The sequence below is a fragment of the Carcharhinus amblyrhynchos genome, chromosome 22 (genome assembly GCF_965287045.1).
Source record: "Carcharhinus amblyrhynchos chromosome 22, sCarAmb.v2.hapA, whole genome shotgun sequence".
In the NCBI taxonomy this organism is placed as follows: Eukaryota; Metazoa; Chordata; class Chondrichthyes; order Carcharhiniformes; family Carcharhinidae; genus Carcharhinus; species Carcharhinus amblyrhynchos.
In genome coordinates this window covers 7,148,900-7,171,722 of record NC_137345.1, presented here as the reverse complement: position 1 = coordinate 7,171,722, position 22,823 = coordinate 7,148,900, and the positions used below count along the sequence as shown (strand labels likewise).

The window sequence follows — 22,823 nt, the reverse complement described above, 5'->3', positions numbered from 1 at the left end:
TAATTAGCACTGCTCTCTCATAGCGCCAGGGACCCGCGTTCGATTCCCAGCTTGGGTCACTATCAGTGTGGAGTTTGCACATTCTCCCCATGTCTGCGTGGGTTTCCTCCGGGTGCTCCAGTTTCTTCTGTAGTCCAAAAATGTGCGGGCTAGGTTGATTGGCCATGCTAAATTGCCCCTTAGTTTCAGGGGGACTGGCAGGGGAAATATGTGGGTTACAGAAATAGGGCTTGGGTGGGATTGTGGCCGGTCAGACTTGATGGGCTGAATGGCCTCCTTCTGCACTGTAGGGATTGTTTGGCAACTTTGCCTTTTTTATAGGAAGAAATATAGGAACAGGAGGTGGATGCCACTCAGACCCCAGGGCTCATTCATCATTCCATTCGATCATGGCTGATCTAAATCATAGAATGATGTTTATTGCATAGGAAGAGGCCACTCGGCCCATCGTGTTTACGCTGGACAGAAACCGAGCCACCCAGCCTAATCCCGCTTTCCAGCATTTGGACCATATGCAAATGAGGGATGTATCCAGACATATGATTTGAAGGTATCTGTCTCAATTACCCTTTCAGGTAGTGAGTTCCAGACCCTGCCCCCAAGCACTTTGAGTCAAAAAACCTTTTCCTCATCTCCCATAAGACCAGGAGACCATCAGACGTAGGAGCAGAATTAGGCCACTCAGCCCATTGAGTCTGCTCCACCATTCAATCATGGCTGATATTTTTCTCATCCCCATTCTCCTGCCTTTTCCCCATAATCCCTGATCCCCTTATTAATCAAGAACCTATCTATCTATCTCTTAAGGACACTCAATGACCTGACTTCCACAGCCTTCTGCGGCAAAGAGTTCCACAGAACCCCCCAACTCTTACCTTTCTACCAATCATGTTAACTCGGAGCTCCACCTGGCTGCCTTTGTTTCCAAAGCCATTCCTAACAAATGTTCGGCGATCTCAGTTTTGAAATGTTTTATTGCTCCTCAGCCCCATTCGTTTTTGGGAGAGCGAGACTCCTAAATTTCCATTCCGCTTTGTGTGAAGAAGTGCTTCATCGCATCATTCCTGAGTGGCCAAATTTTAATCTCTCTTCATCCACTCGAGCGTCATCTTTAAACTTTTTAAATATCTCAGTTCGATCGCGATCTTCTACACTCAAAGGAATCCAAGTCTGGTAAATGCAAACAGTCTTCATAATTTAACCCTGGCATAGTGGTCAAACCATCCCTCAAAGGGCCAGTGTTGATTATCTGATTTCATTCCATTTATTATCGTCACATGCATTGGGATACAGTGAAAAGTATTGTTTCTTGCGCACTATACAAACAAAGCATACCGTCCATAGAGTACATAAGGGAGGAAGAAAGGAGATGTTGCAGAATGTAGTGTTACAGTCATAGCTAGGGTGTAGAGAAAGATCAACTTAATGCGAGGTCGGTCCCGTTAAAAATCTGATGGCTGCAGGGAAGAAGCTGTTCTTGAGTCAGTTGGTACATGGCCTCAGGCTTTTGTATCTTTTCCCTGAAGGAAGAAAGTGGAAGAGAGAATGCCTGGGGTGAGTAGGGTGCTTAATTATGCCGGTTTTTTTGCCAAGGCAGTAGGAAGTGTAGACAGAGTCAATGGACGGGAGGCTGGTTTGCATGATGGATTAGGCTACATTCACAACCCTTTGTAGTTTCTTGTGATCTTGGGCAGAGCAGGAGCCCATACCAAGCTGTGATACAACCAGAAAGGATGCTTTCTATGGTGCATCTGTAAAAGTTGGTGAGAGTCGCAGCTGACATGCCAAATTTCCTTAGTCTTCTGAAAAAGTAGCGGCGTTAGTGGGCTTTCTTGACTATCTGTTGAATATGGAAGTGGTTTGATGCACATCAAAGAAGTGAGGCAAGTTAACATGTGATTTAATAGTTGGAGCAGTCTTGGTCAGCTGTTCTCTGGCAGCTACCACACTATTTCTCCTACTCTTACCACGTGCCAGAGACACATCAGAAGGATTTGCAGCAGTGATTGGTAAACTAGGCTGGTGAGTGGGCTGCATGAGTGACCCTCCACCACTCCTGTGGGCCGTGAGATTGAAAGCAGGCTTGTTCACTCTCCGTGACCCCGTGAATAAGATTGGATGCTCCTAACACGTTGAATATTTCATAACGAGTTATAGAGAAGATGCTTAATCGTTCATATATTTATAGGACTGTCATCAATCTCAAATGCTAAACACAGGAGCAATATCTGCACATTAATTGGATACAGAGGGAGCTCACGGCTCTTAGTCAATGTTAGGAACATAGAAACAGGATGAGACCACTCAGCCCTTCAAGCCTACTTCTCCAATCATTACGATCATGGCTGATATTCAAATTCACTGTCCTGATTCCCCCCTTTCTCCCACATCCCTAATGCAATCAACAAGCATCCCACTTCACATACCCTTGCTTTGTGTGTGAATATATATCGCAATATTTATATATATTGGAAATATATCGGCGTTCCTTCACTGGGTCAAAATCCTGGAATTCCCTCTCTGACGGCATTGTGGGTCAACCCACAGCACATGGACTGCAGCGACTCAACAAGGCCGCTCACCACCACCTTCTCAAGGGCAACTAGGGATGGACAAGAAATGCGGGCCAGCCAGCGATGCCCATGGTCCCACGAATGAATAAAAAACAAGAATCACTTCAGTCGTATCAGTAGGAAAAAAAACTACACGGATGGAGGCCAGCAGAATGTGGCAATACTGCCCGCAGGGTAATGGTCAACAGAGTATTTCGTGGGTCATACTCAGAGCCCTGGTGGGCCCCATGTGGCCCCTAGTGGCCCATCACTATTGATAATCTCCCTGTGTGACCACATCCCACACGCAACTTTATTACCAAGTGACTTATGAAGCTTGGTGTGGCTCCTGCTCCATGCAAGACCACAAGAAACTATAATAGACCGTGAAAGTAGCCCAATCCATCACGCAAACCAGCCTCCCATCCATTGACTCTGTCTACACTTCCTGCTACCTCGGCAAAGCAGCCAGCATAATCAAGGACACCCGGACATTCTCTCTTCCACCTTCTTCCATCGGGAAAAAGATACAAAAGTCTGAGATCACGTAATAACTGACTCAAGAACAGCTTCTTCCCTGCTGCCATCAGACTTTTGAATGGACCTACCTCGCATTAATTTGATCTCTCTCTGCACCCTGGCTATGACTGTAACACTACATTCTGCACTCTTCTTGTTTCCTTCTCTCTGAGCAGTGTGCTTTGTTTTGCACACAAGAAGCAATACTTTTCACTGTATGTTAATACATGTGACAATAATAAGTCAAATCAAATTCTGGGACTCAATCCCTAGATCTTCTGGGTCAGATTGAGGGAGGGGTGATATCCACCGCACCACAGGGCAGCAAACGTGTCTGAAAAATTGTCCTGGAGTCCTGTTACTCTTCAATATAAAAACCCCATCGCTGTCACAGTGTTTAGTACAATCGTGTTAACACAGCCCATTCGCTGTATTATGATTTCTGTTAGACGTAACATGTAAAGGGTTAAAATGATGTTGTACTTTTACCCCATTCTGTGAGGAATCAATGTTTAATTCAGTGCAAAGCACCTCACCGGCAACTGGTTCAGTTTCATTCTCTCTCTCGGTAACAACCTCTATCTCTCTCTCTCTAACCATTCATGGAGACTCCAGCTGCCAGCTGAGGCTACAGTCCCCTGACCAGACCCTCCGTTTATTTTTAGCTTGTCTTAATGTCAAATGCCCCAACTCATTTCCCACCATTTTAATTATTTTCAAGGACGCAACCCTTCCCTCGGACCGAGACTGCGCCGGTGCATTTAGCACCGGGGGGACGTGTGTTACACATTCCGATCGCGGCGCTGTTTGTGGGATATTACTGTGCAGAAACTGGCTGTTGTATTACAGTAAGTGCTAGTCTGCGATGCCACGCAGACGAGGACTGGCCCTTCCCTTTTCGACGCAGCTGCTAAACAGAAGCATTTATGTTCCACCGACACTGGCGTCTCTTCATTTGACCGATTCCACAGTCGAAAGTTCCGGTAGATATGAACTTACTCGATAAAGAGGGATTTACAATTTGTATAGTGCCTTGCACAGCCTTCTAGAACACACAGACAAAAGCAGACCACTCAGCCCAATTAGTTCATGCTGCTGTCTCTGTTGCTTTTGAGCTTCATCCTATCCTTCTTCCTGGGACGGCACAGCAGTTAGCACTGCTGTCTCATAGCTCCAGGGACATGAGTTCCATTTCGTTCTTGAGTGACTGTTTGTGTGGAGTTTGCACATTTTTCCCGTGTCTGCGTGGGTTTCCTCCGGTTTCCTCCCACAGTCCGAAGATGTGCGGATTAGATGGATTGGCCATGCTAACTTGCCCCTTAGGAATTTTCCCATCTCGCCCACCACCGGAACTGTAGGCACCGGGTGGTGGACCGTGCAAAGGTCCACTGACTTTGGGTGGGATTCCTGGCCTTAGGGGTGAGCATAGCCAGAAATTGAGGAAAATTCCCGTGAAGTTAATGTGAGGGATGGTAAATATTGGTAAGGACACAGCGGAAAAACCCCACCACTGTTCTTCAACATAGGGATGGGATCTTTTTTGCAATCGCTTGAGAGGGCAGACGGAACCTTGGTTTAATGACTTGATCAAAGGCAGCACCACTGACAGTGCAGCACCCCATTGATGGTGCACTGAACTATTGGAACAAATCATATACTCAAATCTTGTGGTGGGACTTGAACCCATAGCTATCTGACTCCCAAGGTAAGAATGTTGTCAGAGAGCCACAGGTGACCTTAATGTTAGGCTCCATTGACGCAGAATTGTTGATATCAGGACTATCTACTTCACCGTAGAATCATACAGTGCAGAAGGAGGCCATTTGGCCCATCGAGTCTGCTCTGACCACAATCCTACCCACGTCCTATCCGCATAACCCCATGCATTTACGCTAGTCAGTCTCCATGACACTAAGAGGTAATTTAGCATGGCCAATCCACCTTTGAAAAGAAAACTGGAGCACCTGGACGAAACCCACGCAGACACGGGGAGAATGTGCAGACTCCACACTGACAGTGACCCGAGGCGGGAATTGAACCCGGGTGCCTGGCGCTATGAGCCAACAGTGCTAACCACTGTGCCGCCCCTCCTTACTGTGCCGTGCCTTCCCAGGTATTGTCAGTGCTTGGCACAACCTCAAGCCCTGATATGCAAGAGCCTCAACTGACACGGGCCTGCAAGGTCACCTAGATGCTAACAGGAGTCTTTCCCAACTGTGCTGAGCCTCTCGCAACTTCTAAATGTTGACCCTGAGACACCTGCCTGCGTTGCCTCCATCTGGCCGTGTTTTGCACTGAGGGCCATGGGCCGTGCTGTGCTCGAGCGATAATAGAGGAAGACAGAGAGAAATGAGGAAACAAAAGCCCAGGCTGCGACCTTTCTGAAGAAGCGGTCACAAGAGCCACAGGTCGAGGGTCAATCTATTCAGAGAATTAATGATCGCAGCACCTGGCTCATGGATTAAGGGCGGATCAACTCCCCCGACGCAGCGATTCTGCTGGCGGCTTTAATCAGGGGCCAGGTCTGAAGAAGATATGGGAAAGTCAGAGATAATTAAAAGCCATTCGAGCTATTGATTGTCTCACACACACGATGACTTTAGCATACAGCTGCACACTGAAACTGCCTCCGCGTCGTTTTGCTAATCTATCATTACTCCCTCTTTTAGTACTGGAGATCACTCGCTGATATCTGTGACTGGCTCGCATCACAGTTACCGCTCAGTCATTTAAACGTATCTTTAATTTATTTGTTTTAGGGATCAGAGCCACGGAATCAAGGCCACATTTTTTGCCATTACTTTGTTGCCCCCTCCCCACCAAGTGGAATTCTACTCAGCTCTCTGTCCCGTCTACCCGCTGGGAACTTTACAATCCTCTGATTCTGATCCCGTACACATCTCCCATGCCCTACTCCCCACCGTTGGTCTTCATGCTTTTAGCCATTTCGCTCCCCCGCGCACCCCCCCCCAACTCCCACCTCTGCTCCCCCCCCCTCCCCCACAACCTCCCCTCACCACCACCCACCAAAGGTAAAAACAGTAAAACAGGGAATAAGAATACTGGTCCGAACAGGTCTTGTATTCTATAAAATATAACGCCAGTAAGATGGGGGAATAAGCATATTGGTGTGGACTGGTCTTTTATACTTTAAAATGAAACATCCATAAAATGGGAAATAAGTGTTATTTGTTCCAGAAACTCCAAAACTCTCCACCTAAGTCTCTCCCTCCTTTCAAACTCTCCTTAAAACCTACCACCGTGACCAAGATGTTCATCACCTCTCCCCATGCTTCAGAGTCCATTTCTGTCAGATTACACCCCTCTCTAACACCTCAGGGCTTTTTACTATGTTTATTGATTTGATTTGATTTAATTTATTATTGTCACATGTACTGGTGTACAGTGAAATGTGTTCTTTCTTGCACGCTATACACATAGATCATACTGTTCATAGGGAAGGAAATGAGAATGTTCAGAATGTAGTGTTACATTCATAACTAGGATGTAGAGAAAGATCAACTTAATATAATGATATGGAGATGCTGGTGTTGGGCTGCTGTGGGCACAGTAACAAGTCTCACAAGGTTAGGTTAAAGTCCCACATATTTGGAATCACAAGCTTTCAGAGTGCTGCCCCTTCACCTAATGAAGGACTCACCTGATGAAGGAGCTGCACTCGTGATTCCAAATAAACCAGTTGGACTTTAACCTGGTGTTTTGGGATTTCTAAATTCATGTAAGGTGGGTCCATTCAAAAGCTCTGATGGCAGCAGTGAAGAAGCTGTTCTTGAGTCGGTTGGTACACGATCTCAAATTTATGTATCTTTTTCCCGATGGAAGAGAGAATGTCCGGGGCGTGTGGGGTCCTTAATTATGCTGGCTGCTTTGGTGAGGCAGCAGGAAGTGTAGACAGAGTCAATGAATCATAGAACCCTTTGGCCCATCGAGTCTGCATGGAACACAATCCCACCCAGGCCCTACCCCCATATCATACCCACTAATCCCTCTAACCTACACATCCCTGGACACTAAGGGGCAATTTCTTCTCATGGCCAATCAACGTAACCCGCACATTTTTGGACTGTGGGAGGAAACCAGAGTACCCAGAGGAAACCCACGCAGACACAAGGAGAATGTGCAAACTCCACACAGATAGTGACCCGAGCCGAGAATCAAACCCAAGACCTTGGAGCTGTGAAGCAGCAGTGCTAACCACTGTGCTACCGTGCCGCCCACTGGATGGGAGGCTGGTTTGCGAGACGCATAGGGCTACATTCACAACCCTTTGTAGTTCCTCGCGGTCTTGGTCAGAGTGGGAGCCAAACCAAACTGTGATGCTGCTGCTAAATGCTCGTTATTGTTGCCGGGACAACGGTAAGATATGGATTGAAGGTTTTACAGGAGGATCATTCAGTTATTGGTTGACTTCCACAAAGCAGACAAATCACTGAGTGTCTTTTGCTCATGTTCCGTGCTGCTTGTAACTCCTGTTACTTGTTTGTCAACAGGTGAGAGAGAGAGAGAGCGAGAGCGAGTACTGTAACCAGGGAACAACTGGATTTGATCAGCAGCAGGGGAGTATTTAACAGCTGGAAATGCTGCTACGGGAGAGGACCTTTCTCCACACTGGATTAGTGTTCATCTTGTCACTGTGTCATCCGATTACATCCATCGAAGTCCCCCTCGACCGTAAGTGTTACAAGGCAGCGAGTGTGTCATTGCGGGGGCGACTGTGACGGGAGTGAGGGTTGGGGTGAGACTGAATGTGGGAAAACTCGGCAGACCAATTGCTCACCCAGATTGACTACCAATATTAATCAGTGTGCCACAATAATCAGGATATGTCAACGAGCTGTTTCTACTAATGAGCAGTTGCTGTTAATAATCAATGTGTTATAATTATCAGGGTTCCTTAACAAGCAGTTTATATTAATAAACAGTGTTTTTAATAATTAGTGTGTGTTAAGAAGTGTGTGTAATATGCAGAGGATATTAAGGGTAGTGTCTGTGCATTAACAAATAGGGTTTATTAACAATGTATATTGACGTGAAGAGAATGTTAATAAAGTGTATTAATAAGCAGCGTGCCTCTGTGTAGACATAGTCATAGCTCTTGTCTCTTTCACTAACCTGTTTATTCCCTCATCTCCTATGTTTCCTCAATTTGCCAACAATGGGATAAAAGCAAGCCTTCAGAGAGAGTGTAAGTTCACCGTTTCTCTTTGTGTGTGTAACTATCGGATGTCCTGTTGAGAGCACTCACTGTCCTGCCTGCAGCTCAGGTGATGAGTGAGTGGTTGGGGTTGGCACAGACGCAGTGCTATTGACTTTGGCTCCAAAGGTTTTGAAGTGTCCATCAGGGGGCTGGCGAAATGTGGGACTCAGTGTTAGAACTGGCCCTGGCAGTGTTAGGACTGGCTGGAGACTAACTGCCCTGGCTGGAGACAATACACATCTCTTTGACCTGTGCTTAACTTACTCTCCGCTGCACCTTTAAGACTTGATTACTGTAAAGACGCGCATTCAGATACTGAAATCCCATTCACCAGATGAAAAGTGGCACTCTGAAAGCTAGTGGCTTGTGCTACCAAATAAACCAATTGGACTTTAACCTGGTGTTGTGAGACTTCTTACTGTGTTTAGCCCAGTCCAACACTGGTATCTCCACATCAGTGTTAGGACTGGCCCTGGCCCCCAGCTGAGTCTTCACGGTGAGGGAATGACTTACAGGTGCTTTGCTCTGACTGAACATGAGGAGGGCCCTTTTGGAGGTGGTACAAGGGGCTAAGTTTCTAAAACAATCACATGTCTGGAGAATGCCATCCAACATGGCCCACCAGCATAGATTCTCCACTTCTGGCCAGGACGTCACAATTGTAAACCGGATATCCCTCTCCCCCAGCTCCAGCTAAAGCTCAGAGTAAGGTTTATTTATTATTTTCACAAGTAGGCCTACATTAACACTGCAATGAAGTTACTTGGAAAATCCCCGAGTCGCCACACTCCGGTGCCTGTCGGGTACACTGAGGGAAAATTTAGCATGGCCCAGTGCATCGAACCAGGACTGTGGGAAGAATCCAGAGCACCCGGAGGAGACCCATGCAATCACGGGGAGAATGTGCAGACTCTGCACAGACAGTGACCCAAGACAGGAATCAAACCCGGGTCCCTGGCGCTGTGAGGCAGCAGTGCTAACCATTGTGTCACCGTGCTGCCCCTCTGACCAAGGGTCAACCTGACTCGAAACGCTGGCTCTATTCTCTCTCCACAGATGCTGAGATTCTCCAGTATTTTCTATTTTTGATCCCTATCACCACTCTCGCCTTCAGTTCCTATCTCCACCGTAATCAGTCATGTCTCTCTCCCTGCTTTATTGATACTATGATTGTAATGTCCTAACAATGTTAGGGCTTGTGGGTTTTAAAAAGAAAGAAACAACCTGCTTTGCCCACGTAGGTTCGAAATAACCACAAGTTTGTTGCCGGAGCTGTTGTCTGTGTGCAAAGTAGGAAATGAATCTAAACAAAAACCTGTGCAACACCCTAATGACATCACCATCAAACCATGTGACCTTCTCTTGAGGCGATCATGCAACTATTTAAATATGTAACAATGATCATTACTCCCCGAAATATCCCTCTCAACTCTCTCCTACCTTTCTAATTCTTTCTCTTCCTCCTTTGCCAAGTGCTGTAAACTGAATGCTGCTTGTGACTTCTGCTATTCTTTTTCTCTTTCCCCCCCAGTGGGTCAAAACTTATCACAGATGTTTGCCATCATCCGATAAAATAAAATTCTAAAATAAGGAGCAATTTCTCGACTCAGAGAATGGTCAGAATGCGTAGCCCCGTATCCAGTAGACCAATAGCTTAGATGCTTTGTGGAAAAACATGGAACAGGAAGTTGTGCTGAAAGGCTGAGACGAGGTAGGTAGAATGAGGGGAGGTTTGTGTGGGGCACAGACACCAGCAGAGACTAATTGGACCAAACGGCTGGTTTCAGTGCTGTGTGTTCGGCACTGTGGGTTAGCACTGCTGCCTCACAGTGCCAGGGACCCAAGTTCAATTCCGGCCTTGAGTCACTGTTTGTATGGAGTTTGCACATTCTCCCCGTGTCTGCATGGGTTTCACAGTAAAAAGTCTGACAACACCAGGTTTTAGTCCAACCTATTTACTTGATAATATACTCACAAGCTTTTGAGGGGACTGCCTCTTCGTCAGGTGAATGGAGAGTTCTGGCCTCAGACAGAGCATATAAAGCACAGACAGTTTAGAGATTACTGATTAGAATGCGAATCCTTACACCTAACCTGCTGTTCAAGACCTGAAGTGGCTGATAATGTGAGTGGAAGGAGCACTGATCACAGTTTAAAGAGATGTGTATTGTCTCCAGACAGTACAGTGAGTGAGGTTTTGCAAACCCAGGCAAGTCACGGGGGTTACAGATAGTGCGACATGAACCCAAGATCCCTGTTGAGACCGTCCTCATGTGTGTGGAACTTGGCTTTCCCCAGGGTGCTCCGGTTTCTTCCCACACTCCATAGATGTGCAGGTTAGGTGGATTGGCCATGTTAAATTGCTCCTTACTATCAGGGGGACTAGCTAGGGTAAATGCATGGGGTTATAGGGATAGGACCTGAGGGACCCAGGGACCCAGGTTCGATTCCCAGCTTGGGTCACTCTCTGTGGGATTGTCTGTATTGAGTTTGCATGTTCTCCCTGTGTCTGCGTGGGTTTCTCCAGGTGCTCCGCTTTTCCCCCACAATCCGAAATATATGCTGATTAGGTGCATTGACCATGCTAAATTCTCCCTTGGTGCACCCGAACAGGCACCGAAGTGTGGCAACAAGGGGATTTTCACAGTAACTCCATTGCAGTGTTAACGTAAGCTGACTTGTGACACTGATAAATAAACTTTAAACTTAGCTTGAAGATCACTGAGAACAGCCACCCTGACTTGATACATTTTGGTGGCGTCAACACTGAGGGTCACGGAGTGACATCGCCTAGTAATTTGGGAACTTTGGCCTTGCTACTGTTTGTTCGTAATATCTTCTAGTTTGTGTTACCTTCACTGATGCCCCATCTCCACACAGTATTACATTTTTAAAAGTTTGTTTTATTGCTGCGAAGATAAAATTGGGTCAGTTGCTTAACATCTGAGATTGTAGTCAGGGGAACTGTCGTAGCTGTGCCCCTTGTGGTTGGTCTTTGTGTTGGGTAAGGATTTAACACTTCTCCCCTGTGACTCTGCTCCTCCCCCTCAGTGTTTAATCGGACCCAGGCTGTTTGATCCATCTTGTCTGCTTTCTCTTGTGCTCCATTAGCACCTCTCTGCCAGGCTTATTGTGATCTGTAGAGGGCTAGTTGACATCTGACTGTGTCTGTCTGTCACCTGGGTCTCCTCTCACTCTGTTATTCCATCCGTCTGCCTGCTTACAGCTGGGCCCCCATTCTCACACACAATTCATCTGCGCAATAACTTCGATCTCCTTTCTCTTCAGCTTGCTCCCTCTCTCTGATATCAAGGCCTGTGCTGTTATGTCTGCTTGGAATGTATATCATATCTGATGGAGTGCTTGATCTGAAAAGTTGCTTGTAAAGCCCAGCCTCAGGACCTGTCTCTCTGCACTGCTGCACACACGCTGCTTGGAGTTGGTCTCATTATTCCTCTCTGTTTAAAACTCAGGTTGAGGAGGTGGAGAATTTAATTCACCCTCCTCGCTTTTTTTAATCTCCCCCCCCATCACTTGCTAGACTCCAATCGCCAAGATCTCCCCTCCCTCATTTTCTTCATCCTCCCATATCCTCCCCTGTACCTCAACATATCCGTCCCGCTGTTATCCTCTCCTATACTCCTGAAGGTGCCTACCCTTGCTGGGATAGTGTTTCAGTGGCTCTAGTCACCTTCTGGCACCTTGCTCAAGTGACCATTTCTAAGGTGCGAACATTGAAGGTCAGCATAGCCCTGCTCAGAGCCAACACCTCATATGTACGTCTGGATGGACCAGTCAAAGGTCCGTTGACTTTGGATGAGAATTTACAGCCACAGACTTGCCACCAGGGGCCAGTGACCATAAGCAGGAACACTGGTAAATACCCATAGTTTGTGAGGAGCATTAACATCTCTCTCTGTGAGAAAGAGACAAGTGGCCATATAGCTTGAGGAACATCACTCCACATTAAGTGAGGTGTAAGGCAAGGAGGCAAGCCTCCATGAACTACCACAGCACGTACAGGGATTGAACCTGTGCAGCGTGGTAGCACAGTGGTCAGCACCACTACCTCACAGCGCCAGGAACCCGGGTTTAATTCCGACCTCAGGTCACTGTCTCCGTGGGGTTTGCTCGTTCTTCCTGTGTCGACGTGGGTTTTACCCCGGGTGCTCCGATTTTCTCCCACAGTCCAGAAATGTGCAGGTTAGGTGGATTGGCCAGAGTAAATTGACCCCCGCATCAGGGGGATTAGCAGGGTAAATGTGTAGTGTTGCAGAAATAGGGCCTGGGTGGGATTGTGGTCGGTGCAGGTTCGATGGGCCGAATGGCTTCTTTCTGTGCTGCAGGGATTCTATGATTCAGTGGTATTCTCCTGCACCATACTCAAGCCAACTGTGCTCAGCAAAACACTGGCCAATTCTTAAGATCCTGCAATGAATGAGGAAAATGCGGAATGATAGAGCTTGGCCTGAAACAAGGTTAGAATGAGACGCAGTATTCTTGTTATTTCTTTTCGCAAGCCGAGTAATGCACAAACAGACTTTCATCTGTTTCCATAGTTAGTAATTCCCAGAACAAGTCACTTGTCTGTCACCAGGGGCGTATAGCTTGAAGGGGGCACCGCTCCACATCAAGCATGACTGACTCAGAGTCGCCCCCGCTCTTACCATCAGCCATTGGTGTATTTGGAAGGGTTTTGCAAGGTGATACTCAAACTTTTTTGGCCACGTTATGAATGCACCTTCCTTGGCCATCAAATACTTGGCATTGTGGCACAGCGGTTGGCACTGCTGCCTCACAGCGCCAGGGACTCAGGTTTGATGACTTTACTCAGAGGGTAGTAAGGGCGTGGAATGCCCTGCCTGCAGCAGTAGTGGACTCGCCAACTTTAAGGACATTCAAATGGTCATATGGATAATAGGCATATGGATAATATTGGAATAGTTTAGGTTAGAGGGTCATTAGATTGGTTCCACTGGTTGGTGCAACATCGAGGGCCGAATGGCCTGTACTGCGCTGTAATGTTCTATGTTCTATGATTCCCGGCTTGGGTCACTGTCTGTGTGGAGCCTGTACATTCTCCGCGTGTCTGCATAGGTTTCCTCCCACAGTCCGAAAAACGTGCAGGTTAGGTGCATTGGCCGTGCTAAATTCTCCCTCAGTGTCCCCGAACAGGCACCAGAGTGTGGCAACTAGGGGATTTTCACAGCAACTTCATTGCAGTGTTAATGTAGGTCTACTTGTGACACTAATAAATAAACTTTAAAAAACACCCCTTTTAAAGTATGTTTATTATTGTCACAAGCAGGCTTACGTTAACACTGCAGTGAAGTTGCTGTGAAAATCCTGGTTTAGGACTTGAACCCAGAGCTTCTACCTCAGTGACAGGGACACTACCCCCTGTGCCACAAGATCTCCATGGGACAGAGTGTAATGAGTCTTAATTTCAACTTAGCGCAGAATATTGACAAAACAGCTGGGTGTGAAGGGATGAGAAAGACGGTGGGCCTGCTATTCTGTCTGTCTGTGCTGCTGTTCAGAATATGCTAATAATCATCATTATTTCTTGCTTTAATTTTTTTTTGCAGTGGCCCAGCCTCCCACCATCACCAAGCAGTCTCCAAAAGATTACATCGTAGACCCACGGGATAACATAGTTATCTACTGCGAAGGGAAGGGGAACCCAACTCCTGCGTATGTAATTTTTTTCTTTGCATTATCAACCAGGACCTCAGCATGATGAGGGATGGGGAGGTGGGGGGGGGTGGTTGGTGGTGGAGGGAGTGGCGGGATGGCAATGGTGTAGAATTGGAAGAAATGCCCTCTGCCCTGTAATGCATGGTATCTCCCACTAGTGGCCACTTGTGAGCAATGTGATATTAGCGACCTCTGGTGTTTAGATCCAAGTACTACAGTGCAGTTGGCTCCCGATCCAGTGGTGACATTCTCCGGCAGTGTTTCCCACTGGCAGGAGGCGGTGTGTTGTTTGCTAGCGGTGGGATTCTCTGGTCCAGCCACTGTCAATGAGATTCCCATTGACGTCACCCCATGCCGGAGAACCCAACCCCCCCGGCATGAACGACCGGAGAATTCAAACCCACATCAGGAGTCATCTTCTGTCAATGATATTGGATCATGTTGGTTGATGGAGGGGACTTTCCCTGGGACCTCTCACACTCTGTGGCCAAAGAAGTGTGGGTTAGGTTGATTGGCCATGCTGAAAAAGTTGCCCTTAGTGTCCTGAGATGTGTAGGTTACAGAGGATTAGTGGGTAAAATGTGTAGGAATATGGGGGTAGGGCCTGGGTGGGATTGTGGTCGGTGCAGACTCGATGGACCGAATGCCCTCTTCCTATACTGTAGGGTTTCTATGAGTCTATGATTCCTATGTGTGGGTTAGCTGGATTGGCCTTGCTAAATTGCCCCTTAGTGCCAGGGGGATTAGCAGGGCAAATAATGGGATTATGGGATGCAGTCTGCATGGGATTATTGTCAGTGCAGACTTGATGGGCACAAAGACCTCCTTCTGCACAGATTCCAGATTCTGTTATTATGGTGGAAACCTCAAACCTAAGTACCGGCGCTGGAGGAGGAGATTTCAAGAAAAAATTGACTCTCCCGAATGTATTCCTAGAATCCCTACAGTGCAGAAGATGACCATTCGGCCCATCAAATCTGCCCTCACTCTCTGACAGAGTATCTTACCCTGGCCCACTCCCCTGCCCTGTCCCTGTAACCCCACACATTTACCATGGCCAATCTACCAACCTACGCATCTTTGGACTGTGGGAGGAAACCCGTGCAGACACGGGAAGAACCTGCACGCTCCACACCGACAGTCACCTGAGGCTGGAATTGAACCTGGGTCTCTGGTGCTGTGAGGCAATAGTGCTAACCACTGTGCCACCGTGTCGCCCCCATCTTCAGATCATCTTTGGTTTCAGGCAGTGCGTTCCAGATAAGAAAACGTTGCTGCGTTAAACATCACCGCATCTCCACAATATCGAACCTTTGCCAATTAAAATCTACGTCATCTGCTTACCGACCCTCCTGCTGATGGGAAACAGTTCCTCCTTACCTATTAGAATGATCTGATCATTTTTTAGCACCTCTATGAAATCCCTCCTTAACCTTCTCTCCTCTAAGAAGAGCAGTTACAGCTCCTCTTGTGGCTTCATGTAGCTGAAGTCCCACTTTCCTGTTGCACTGTAATCCTCTTTGGTGTGGTTCTATCCCTCTCACCTTGTCTAGAACCTCATGAAGATTATTGGACCATGGCTTGGTTTATTTTAGTGGTGTGTCTTTCCAGCTAAGGTCCTGTTCGGTGTGTATTCCCAAGCTGGGCAAGCGATGGATGTCTTTCTCCAGCTACAATCCTGCTGCCTTTTCGTAGAGCTTGGAGTCTAATTGTTTTTGTGATTGAATCCTGGTTACTGTGTTGTTAGCTTTCTCTTGGGTAACAGGAATCCAAAGGCACACTTATTCGACTCTTAACACAAACAGTGCTGGACAACATGCAAGGTCTTTAATTATTTGTGCACAAGGAGAACTCTCTACGGCCAACACGGGATGGCCGGAGCTGTTCTGAGGTTGCAGAGAAACAGCTCAGCAGTTATAGTCAATTAGAACAAGTCAGGAACATGAGATTATTCACTTCTTTCATTGACATACATATTTGCCAATTAAACCCTGGCCTTTCGCCCTTTCTCATTCGATAAAAAAATCGACTTCTGCTAATCTTTCATTTGCATAGCATATCCCCATATCTCACCTTTGGTATTTGTTATGGAAAAAGATCTGGTCTTCTTCACCCTCTGGTGAAGAGGAAAACGTTATAGGGGCTTGTGAAGAAATTGTAGAGACTGACTCCTTTTGAAGGTCAATAAGCTGATAGACATTTTCCACGACTGTACAAAGAGGAAACAGAGACACGAGTTTTTGATTTGAACACTTTAACTTCTGCACAATTTAACTTCCAAACTATACAACTTCAATCGGAACTTTTTAATCTCCGCACTGTCAGTTTGACTCATGAATCCAAATGTCAGGCAAAATGGCCGAGTTGGCAATGTTTATTTTTACTTCTGCTGATTTTCATTCTGCAGACTGGATATCTGTGAAACCAGAACAGGTGATGGCCTCGTGGCATTATCACTGGACTTTTAATCTAGAAACTCAGATAAAGTTCTGGAGACCTGCGTTCGAATCCCACCATGGCAGATGGCGGAATTTGAATTCAATTTTAAAAAAAAATCTGGAATTAAGAACCCACTGATGACCATAAAATGATCGTTGGAAATCTGATTCAGTAATGTCCTTGATCTGGCCTACATGTGATTCCAGAGCCTCAGCAATGTGGCTGACTCTCAACTGCCCTCTGGGGATGGGCAATAAAAGCTAGCCAGCCAGCGATGCCTATGTTCCACGAATGAATAAAAAAGTGGTGGTTGTTTAATCTGCTTAGTTTGCCTTTTGGTCCTTTAATGTTTTTGTACAATTTTTTTTATTCCTGATGCTTGCTTTAGCTCAGTGGAGAACACCCTCACTGCTGAATCAGAAGTTTGTGGTTGCATGTCCCACTCTGGAGGTCTACGCAGAAAAGGAAGATACAAACATTCAAACAAGGAGCAGAAATAGGCCATTCGGCCCCTCGAACCTGCTCCACCATTTGATAAGATCGTGGCTGGTCTGACAGTGACCTCAAATATGCATCCCGACTACCCATAATAACCTATCACCCCCTTGCTTACCAGGAATCTATCTACCTCTGCCATAAACATAGATGCCGCTTCCATCACCTTTTCAGGAATTGAATTCCAAAGACTTAATCTGGGTGGCAGAGTGGCCAGCACTGCTGCCTCACAGCGAGAGGGACCCGGGTTCGATTCCCAGCTTGGGGAACTGTCTATGCAGAGCTTGCACATTCTCCCTGCGTCTCCCTGGGCGCTCCGGTTTCCTCCCACAGTCCAAAGATGTGTGGGTTAGCTGGATTGTCCACGCTAAATTGCCCCTTAGTGTCAGGGGTACTAGCTAGGGTAAATGCATGGGGTTGTGGGGATAGGGCCTGGGTGGGATTGTGGCCGGTGCAGGTTCGATGGGTCTCCTTCTACTCTTTAAGGGATTGTATGATTAATACTCTGAGTGAAAAGAACTAGCTGCACCTCTGTTTTTTTAATGGGCGACTCTTTATTTTAAAACCCTGACCCCCCTTGTTCTGGATTCTCCCACAAGAGGAAACATTTGCGGGTAATTGGGACTAGCTTGGCCGTTTAAAAGAAAGGGGCAGCATGGAAATTTGGGCCGAAGGGCCTGTTTCCATTCTGTAAACCTTTATTCTCTCCACGCCGATCCTGTCAAAATCCCTCAAGACCGTCAGGATTCTATAATCTTATGTTTCAATCAACTTGTCTCTTACCCTTTTAAAATCCAGTCAATACAAGCCCAGCCTGTCCAACCTTTCCTCAGAACACAACCCACCCATTCCAGGTATTAGTCTGGTAAACCTTCTCTGAATTGCTTCCAATGCATTTACATCCTTTTTAAATAGGGATACTGTACACAATACTCCAGATGTGGTCTGACCAATGACCTGTACAACATCTTACTTTTGTATTCAGTTCCCCTTGCAATAAACAAGAACATTCTATTGAGTTTCCAAATTACTTACTGTACCTACATACTAACCTTTTGTGATCATGCTCTAGCTCACCCAGATCCCTCTACACTTCAGAGCTCTGCAATCTCTCACTATTTTGATTAACTGCTTTTTTTTTAATTCTGCCTCTAAATTGGACATTTTTCCACATTGCCTGGTTTTTGCCAACACCCACTTTACCCATCCAGTACAGTCTGCCATTGTTTTTCTAGCTGGTCTCAATGATCTGGAGTGGGGTCAATCGAAAGCTTCTCTGTTTCACTATTCAGACTGAAATCCCAAAGAGACTAGCAATGTGGTGAAATTAGGAATCGCGCTATGGATGAGCATTTTTCCTAAATAGACTTGAGGAAGTAGCGTATGCCCCAGACGGGATACAGGGGCGGCACAATGGTCACAGCACCAGGGACCCGGGTTCAATTCCAGCCTCGGGTCACTGTCTGTGTGGAGCTTGCACATTCTCCCTGTGTCAGCGTGGGTTTCCTCCTGTTTCCTCCCACACTCCAAAGACACAGTAAGAAGTCTCACAACACCAGGTTAAAGTCCAACAGGTTTATTTGGTGACACGGGCTTTTGGAGCATTGTCCCTTCATCAGATGCTCATCTCATCTGCTGAAGGGGCAGTGCTCCAAAAGCTCGTGCTACCAAATAAACCTGTTGGACTTTAACCTAGTGATGTGAGACTTCTTACTGTGCCTACCCAGTCCAACGTCTCCCCATCGCACTCCAAAGATGCGCAGGTTTGGTGGATTTGCCATGCTCAATTACCCCTTAGTAAGGTCAATGCAAGCTCGACGGGCTGAATGGCCTCCTTCTGCACTGCAGGGATTCTATGATTCTGTGTCTTTGTTAGTTACTGGAAAGTGACTGGTTGAACCAACAGGGTGGCTATCTCTCCGCAGATTCTCGTGGACTCGCAATGGAAAGTTCTTCAATGTTGCCAAAGATTCCAGAGTATCGATGAGGTCGCGGTCGGGGACCCTGACAATGGACTTCCGCTACAGTGGCCGCGCGGAGGATTACGAGGGCGAATATCAGTGCTCAGCCAGAAATGACCACGGGACAGCACTCTCCCACAAGATAGTCCTTCGGGTCTCCAGTAAGATGGGGCTGAATCTTATTTAGCTTACAGTCCGAGGTGTCTACTGTGTAGGATATGTCGGTGAAGGATACTCTGTTGGTTATGTGACAGGATCCATAATCCAGGGGCCAGGATTGCTAATCAGACTAATCCAAACCTTGGCAGTTTGGCAATTTGAATTCAGTTGAAAAAATGAAGGAGCATTGGTAACGGTGAGGGGAGATTGGTGGAATGGTGGTGATGCCGTTAGAGCAGTGATTTACTGCACCCACCCCACCCCACCCCCCGGCTAATGCTCTGAGGACAGGGGTTCAAATCCCACCATGGCAGAAGGAATGGTGAGCATGAAGTCTCTGGCTGGTTGTTAAAAGTTCAGTTGTTTCCCTAATATCCTTCAGGGAAGGAAGTCTGTCCCAGGTTTGGCCTACATCTAACCCTAGATCCACCTCAATATGGTTGACTTTTAACTGCCCTTTGAAACTCCCGGAGCAAGCCCCTCAATCCAAGGGCCTATTAGGGATGGGCAATAAATGCTGGCCTTGCCCATCGATGCCCTCATCCAATGCAAGAATCAGTGGGCGGGATCTTCTGTTTTGAGGTGGCCCGCTATTGGCCAGTGGCAGGATCTTCCTGCCCCGCTGTTGCCAATGAGATTTCTGTTGCCGGGGAAACCTGCAGTGAGGGTGGTGGGGGGGGGGGGGCATTAATCAGCCATACGGAGGCTCCTCCAGCATTCCGCCTCCACCCTGATTAAGTCTCTGGCAGGAAGGAAGGCTCGCGAAATGGGCCTCATCTCACAGAAGCTAGCCGTGACCCAGGAAAAGGTGGGTGCCTTGTGATGCGAGAGGGGCTCCCTCTTTCAAACGGGCTCCGTAACTAACCGAGGGACTGGACGTTAGAAAGTCGGGGGGGGGGTCAATGAAAGCAAATCCTTCACCCTTGCAGCCAATCGAATCCCCTCTCCTCCCCCCACCTTCCTCTCCACCCCATCCCAAACCAACAACACAAACCCCCACCCCTCAGCTCCCCACCTGCCGTCTTCACTTGTGGCCTGGAATTTAGTGACCATCCTGGGCCTCAGGTGAGTGCAGTGCCAGCAGCAGCTTCTGCCTCCCTAGGGCACTGCCAGGTAATAGGAATCATAAGACCATAAGACATAGGAGCAGAATTAGGCCATTCAGCCGTAAGCGTCTGCTCCGCCATTCAACCATGGCTGATATTTTCCTCATCTCCATTCTCCTGCCTTTTCCCCATAACCCCTGATCTCCTTATTAATTAAGAACCTATCTACCTCTGTCTTAAAGACACTCAATGACCCGGCCTCCACTGCCTTCTGTGGCAATGAGTTCCACAGATTCTCTAGCTGAAACAATTCCTCCTCATCTCCATTTTAAAGGATCATCCCTTTAGCCTGAGGTTGTGCCTTTTGGTTCTAGTTTTTCTGACTCGTAGAAACATCCTCTCCACATCCACTTTATCCAGGTCTCGCAGAATCCTGTAAGTTTCAATAAGATCCCCCTTCATCCTTCTAAATTCTAACGAGTTCAGACGCAGAGTCCCCACCCGTTCCTCAACCGATCCTCCAGCCTCTGATTGGCTAGCATCTCTCAGTGGGCAGGACTGTCGCCCCCACCCCAACCCTCCCTGGGATCCTTGATCCTGGGGAAGACCCATCGCTGTCCAGTTAAATGCCTCCAATGGGATAGACATTCCTGAAAAGAGGCGTAGTGGGCCAATGGGTGAAAATCTCTGTTGTTCCCATTAGCTCCTGACCAATTTCTCCTTCCCCAAACACTGATAGTCATGAAGTACATCCATTTATCTTGATATCTCTTCTGCCTCAGGGTATAGATTTCCCAGATGTTTCTTGTTTGAACTTTTGCCTTTTAGCGTTTTCGCCTTCTTTCCATTATGCCCACGGATATCTGCATAGAGATGATTCAATCCCAATAGCAGTTTGTTTAAGTGCATTGCTATTTGCCCCTCGTGGGGATGTGTCTGAGCTCCCTGTGATACATTATCTCCCTCTCTCTCTCTCTCTCTCTCTCTCTGTCCCCTGGCCTACAGAGGCCCCCCTGTGGAGGAAGGGGGTCCTGGAGCCCTTTGTGGTTCAAGAAGGAGCACCGCTGATTCTTCCATGCCAACCCCCTGCCGGACTCCCCCCTCCCGTCATCTTCTGGATGGACAGCTGTAAGTTTGCCCATGTCAATCCTTGGGCTTTCATATTCTGTTAACTCATTGCTTGTGCCAAAACCCCAGGTACAGAAAAGATTTTACAGGATGTTGCCGGGTATGGAGGGCATTAGCTACGAGGAGAAGTTGGAGAAACTTGGTTTGTTCTCATTGGAACAACGGAGGTTGAGGGGCGACCTGATCAAAGTCCACAAGATGGTCTACAAGAAGTCAACAAGATTACAAGATCTACAAGAGTCCAAAGATGTGCGGGTTAGATGAATTGACCAAGCTAAGTTGTCCCAGGATGTTAGGTTAGAGGGATTAGCAGGTAAATATGTAGGGATACGGGAATAGGCCTGGGTGGGACTGTTGTTGGTGCAGACTCGATGGGCCGAATGGCCTCTTTCTGCACTGTAGGGTTTCTGTGGTTTCTATTTTGAGGGGCATGGATAGACTGGATAGTCAGAAGCTTTTTTCCCAGAGTGTAAGAGTCAATTACTAGGGGGAATAGGTTTAAGGTTCAAGGGGCAAGGTTTAAAGGAGATGTGTACAAGGCAAGTTTTTTACACAGAGGGTGGTGGGCGCCTGGAGCTCAGTGCCGGGGAAGGTAGTGGAAACAGATACGATAGTGAGTCTTAAGGGGTGCCTTGACAAATACATGAATAGGATGGGAATATGGTATGGTTCCCAGAAGGGTAGGAGATTTTAGTTCGGTCGGGCAGCATGTTTGGTACAGGCTTGGAGGGCCGAAGGGCCTGTTCCTGCGCTGTAATTTTCTTTGTTCTTTATTCTTTATCAGCAGGATGGTCGGTGTAGGTTTACTTGGTTAAGTATTCAGTGTGTGGCGGGTTAGGGCAGCTTTCTTCAGCTCTCTCCGTCTCCTTCTCATTTTCTCTTTTGTCATTTTAGAGGTGAGCTTGATCTTTGCCAGTCGTGTGAAGGGGCCCGTACCAAATCCCCAGCCTCCTTCCACACCAGACCCTAACCTTCACCCCCAGTAACAGCAATGCTGCCAATTCTCTCTGACTATGTTTGACTCCAGTGGCAAAGTTCATTTTTTGCCCATCTTCCTTTTTGCTATCCTTACATCTTTGCCATAGTACGAAAAGAATGCTAGTTAGGTGCATTGGCCATCTGTGTGGAGTTTGCACATTCTCCTCATGCCTGCATGGGTTTCCTCCGGGTACTCCGGTTTCCTCCTGCAGTCCGATGACGTGTGGGTTAGGTTGATTGGCCGTGCTAAGAAATTGTCCCTTAGTGTCCAGGGATGTGTAGGTTAGAGGGATTAGTGGGTATAATATGTAGGGATATGGGGTTAGGGCCTGGGTGGGATTGTGTTTGGTGCAGACTCGATGGGCTGAAGGGCCTCTTTCTGTACTGTAGGGTTCTATGATTCTAAATTCTCCCTCAGTGTACCTGAACAGGCACCAGAGTGTGGCGATGAGGGGATTTTCACAGTAACTTCATGCAAGCCGACTTGTGACTGAGAAATAAACTTTTACTTTACTTTTCGTATAGTTTATATGTCTCTGAAAAATTTCAGAGATGGCATGGCGACACAGTGTTTAGCGCCACCGCTTCACAGCACCAGAGACCTGGGTTCAATTCCCGGTTTGGGTCACTG

The 22,823-nt window shown here is 47.2% G+C and overlaps 1 protein-coding gene across 5 annotated transcripts in view; it reads left to right on the top strand.

Annotated features, from left to right (window-relative positions):
• Window positions 1–22,823, top strand: part of nfasca (neurofascin homolog (chicken) a) — a 272,340-nt gene that overhangs the window by 134,473 nt on the left and 115,044 nt on the right. For 4 of the 5 annotated variants that reach the window (XM_080209761.1, XM_080209760.1, XM_080209759.1 and 1 more), the window contains exons 4-8: window positions 7,583–7,763; window positions 8,260–8,277; window positions 13,878–13,983; window positions 18,846–19,042; window positions 21,092–21,214. In XM_080209761.1, coding sequence (XP_080065887.1) covers window positions 7,670–7,763; window positions 8,260–8,277; window positions 13,878–13,983; window positions 18,846–19,042; window positions 21,092–21,214 — 538 coding nt within the window. In that variant the 5' untranslated portion in view covers window positions 7,583–7,669. The remainder of the gene's footprint in view (window positions 1–7,582; window positions 7,764–8,259; window positions 8,278–13,877; window positions 13,984–18,845; window positions 19,043–21,091; window positions 21,215–22,823) is intronic. The other variant, XM_080209758.1, reaches the window with a different exon arrangement.